The sequence below is a fragment of the Mastomys coucha genome, unplaced genomic scaffold, assembly GCF_008632895.1.
Source record: "Mastomys coucha isolate ucsf_1 unplaced genomic scaffold, UCSF_Mcou_1 pScaffold4, whole genome shotgun sequence".
Taxonomy (NCBI): Eukaryota; Metazoa; Chordata; class Mammalia; order Rodentia; family Muridae; genus Mastomys; species Mastomys coucha.
Genome location: NW_022196910.1, coordinates 1,256,564 through 1,259,773, shown reverse-complemented (window position 1 = coordinate 1,259,773; position 3,210 = coordinate 1,256,564). Strand labels below are relative to the sequence as shown.

General features: G+C 58.8%; 1 protein-coding gene across 1 annotated transcript; it reads left to right on the top strand.

Moving 5' to 3' along the window:
* The first annotated feature begins 116 nt into the window (after positions 1-116).
* Gadd45b (growth arrest and DNA damage inducible beta) lies at positions 117-1,913 on the top strand. The gene is made up of 4 exons (XM_031349320.1): positions 117-459; positions 548-649; positions 1,121-1,343; positions 1,720-1,913. Exons 1-4 carry the CDS (start codon positions 416-418, stop codon positions 1,831-1,833), a joined length of 483 nt encoding a protein of 160 aa, XP_031205180.1. The 5' UTR covers positions 117-415; the 3' UTR covers positions 1,834-1,913.
* The last annotated feature ends 1,297 nt before the right edge of the window (positions 1,914-3,210 follow it).

Sequence of the window (3,210 nt, the reverse complement as noted above, 5' to 3'; positions counted from 1 at the left end):
AGCCCTGACCCCCACGTGGGGCAGTCGGAGCCCCAAGCTCCGCCCTCTCCCACCTCCAGCCAATCTCTGAGCGGCCTACTCGGCCCTTTGTGCCTCCACCAATGGGTGGGCGGTGCATGCCTCCCGCGGCCACGCCTCCACCCGGGAAGTCATATAAACGGCTGGCAGCGCCCGCGCGCTCACTTCGCAGCAACCCCGGATCCGCGTTCATCTAAGTCTCCTCGGATTAACTTCGAGGGGGATTTTGCAATCTTCTTTTTTCCCCTGCTTTTTTCTTGGGAAGTCCTACCGCCTTCGGAAGGCCTCGGACACTTCAGGTCGCACGGGAAGGATTTTGTCTCTTGGATTCGGATCTGGACTGTAATTTCTCGTGGGGAATCTTCCGTGGGGGTCTGCTGTGGAGTGTGACTGCATCATGACCCTGGAAGAGCTGGTGGCGAGCGACAACGCGGTTCAGAAGTGAGTACGACGGAGACTGAGGTCTTCTTGCCCTCCGCCTGAGGTTTGCCGGGCTGTCATCGGCTAATCTCCCCATTTGGCCTTTTAGGATGCAGGCGGTGACTGCCGCGGTGGAGCAGCTGCTGGTGGCAGCGCAGCGTCAGGATCGCCTCACCGTGGGGGTGTACGAGGCGGCCAAACTGATGAATGTGTGAGTCAGCACCCCCCTTTCCCGGGCGTGGGTGGGGGCGCCCCTCTGATGCACGCGCGCTCCAACATCCATCCCTGTAGGGCTCGGGGCTTTGGGGGACTTTCCCAGCGCTCTCGGTGCTGGGGAGTGGAGGGCGACCTTTCTCGGAGGATTTTTTTGGGAGGAGGACAGAGACTCGCTGCAGTACCCTGACTTTGCAAGTTTGAGGTTTTGTGTTTTTTTGTTTTGACAAGGCAATCCCACTAACTTTGGACTGTGTGCTTCCTCCCCCACCGCCATCAGTATTTGCATAGTCGGCCACCCCAGCACCCGTGCAATACTGGGGTTGGGGGGCTGTTCTTGCACACACTCCTGGTGCACCGTGGGTCTTGTCCACCCCTCCCACCTGCGGTTCCCGTAGTTCATACCCTCCCCCGTGCACGGTGACACCCGCTCCTGGCCTGACGTCCCCTTGTCACTCCTCTCCCGCAGGGACCCCGACAGCGTGGTCTTGTGCCTCCTGGCCATAGACGAAGAAGAGGAGGATGATATCGCTCTACAGATTCACTTCACCCTGATTCAGTCGTTCTGCTGCGACAATGACATTGACATCGTCCGGGTATCGGGCATGCAGAGGCTGGCGCAGCTCCTGGGGGAGCCGGCAGAGACACTGGGCACAACCGAGGCCCGAGACCTACACTGTCTCCTGGTCACGGTGAGTCTGCACCGCACCCCCCCACCGTCTCTCTGTCTCTTTCTCTGTCTCTGTCTCTGTCTCTCTCTCTCTCTGTCTGTCTGTCTCTGTCTCTCTGTCTGTCTCTCTCTCTCTGTCTCTGTCTCTCTCTCTCTCTGCCCCACCCACTCTCCCTGATCACCTGGGTCCCGTGTTTGTCAACATAGTTGGGCTGGCTCGTCCAACACCAGCTCACTGCCCAGCCATGCTCGGCATGTCCCGTGGGCTGCCTCATCACCCTGGCAGCTATTTTAAGCCAGCCTGTTTTTCCCCAATAGGGCCCCTGGCGCTGAACAGAGAGGTTCCCTACCGAACTCCTAGAGCTCCTACTAAACCCTTCGTTTTCTCCCTCCAACAGAACTGTCATACAGATTCCTGGAAAAGTCAAGGCTTGGTGGAGGTGGCCAGTTACTGTGAAGAGAGCAGAGGCAATAACCAATGGGTCCCCTATATCTCTCTGGAGGAACGCTGAGACCCACTCCAAACATCTAAAGCAACTGTTGAGTTGCTGTCCCCTAAAAAAAGTAAATAAAATACATATTTGACAGCCCCCCCTCATCCCCCAGAGCAATCCCTCCAATGTTACCCTACCCGGGATACCTTCCGGGAGGGGCGGAGTCACCGAGACTGAGATGAGGAGAGGGGAGTGTGCGCCCGCCCGCCCCTGGGCTGTGGAGCCAGGAGCAGCACCACAGGTGGTCGCCGAGACAGGAAGGAGGGCACCTTGGGCAAGAGGAGACAGAGACTTTAGAGCCAAGGCCTGGCAATTCTGCAGCCAGCCTCTGCACGCAGCCCGCAGACGATCTGGACACCGCCGCAGGGGTGGGGTGAGGCGTCCCCCACCCTGCAGGACAGTGAACTGTGCATAAGTCAGCGGAGGGTGGCGACCCTCACCGCGGGAGCCGGGACTCGAGCCCGGGACTTCGCAGCTACAGCACATCTATTTTAATATTGTGCTGAGCAAGACAGATCGCTTGCATATTTTTAAAAATTTCTTCTACAGAGACATTCCAATAAACTCGTTAAGCCTTCGTGTTCTCGTTGTATTTTACCCCCTCGCCCACCGGCCCCTTCTGCCTACTATGTGTCGCGCCACAGGCCACCAACCCTTGTTAGGAGCTCTGAGCTCCGCAGCTCTAGCTAGACGCTGCTGCTGTCGGCTGTAGGCGCCACCACCCAACTCCAGCTTCATAGCAATTAAGACGCGGGTTTATTACGAAACCTGGCGGCCCATCCCCCACTGTTACCCACCGTGCTGGAGCCCGGGTCTAGGAACGCCGGGAAGAGGACTGTAATCTCCGTCCCCACCCTCCTGACCAGCCACCTTTCAGTCGCAAGACTGGAAAGGTGGTGAGAACGCCTGAGGCAGCTCAGCAGGGGACCTCTAGGGCGGGGTGGGGGGGGATCCCTGACCTCCCCTGGGGACGCACCCTAGGTCTCTAGTTCCTGGGATGGGCCCTGTAGACGCACAAAGGGAAAAGAATGCTTTTTTCATTCTTTCCCCAAGCTTAAAATCAACATTAGGAAACACCCTGGAAGCCCTGGCTGGCACCCGTTGCATCTCTCTCCAAAACGAAACCGCACGGCCCATCCCAGGGCTCCCCTGCCTAGCCAGCCTCAGTTTACCAGCGACCTTTTCACCAAACCACTCGTGGGAGGAGAAAATCCCCGGGGGCGCCCTGGGAGTCACGCGCGCGGGGGGAGCCCCAAGGAGGGGAGTCCCCAGGGACCGGGTGTAGGGTTTGGAGGAGGGAAAGGGTACTGGGGTGCAGGGTATAGGGGAAGGGAGGGACTAGGGTGTTGGGCTTGCTAGAGCACTAGCCATGGGGGCGGGGAGGAGCAAGTGAGG

What these genes read in the sequence shown, in the direction of transcription:
- Gadd45b (XM_031349320.1), top strand. Translation starts at nt 416, where the DNA reads ATGACCCTGGAAGAGCTGGTGGCGAGCGACAACGCGGTTCAGAA. An exon ending in GCGGCCAAACTGATGAATGT is followed by an intron (nt 650 to 1,120) that starts GTGAGTCAGCAC and finishes CCTCTCCCGCAG; the next exon opens with GGACCCCGACAGCGTGGTCT. An exon ending in TACACTGTCTCCTGGTCACG is followed by an intron (nt 1,344 to 1,719) that starts GTGAGTCTGCAC and finishes TCCCTCCAACAG; the next exon opens with AACTGTCATACAGATTCCTG.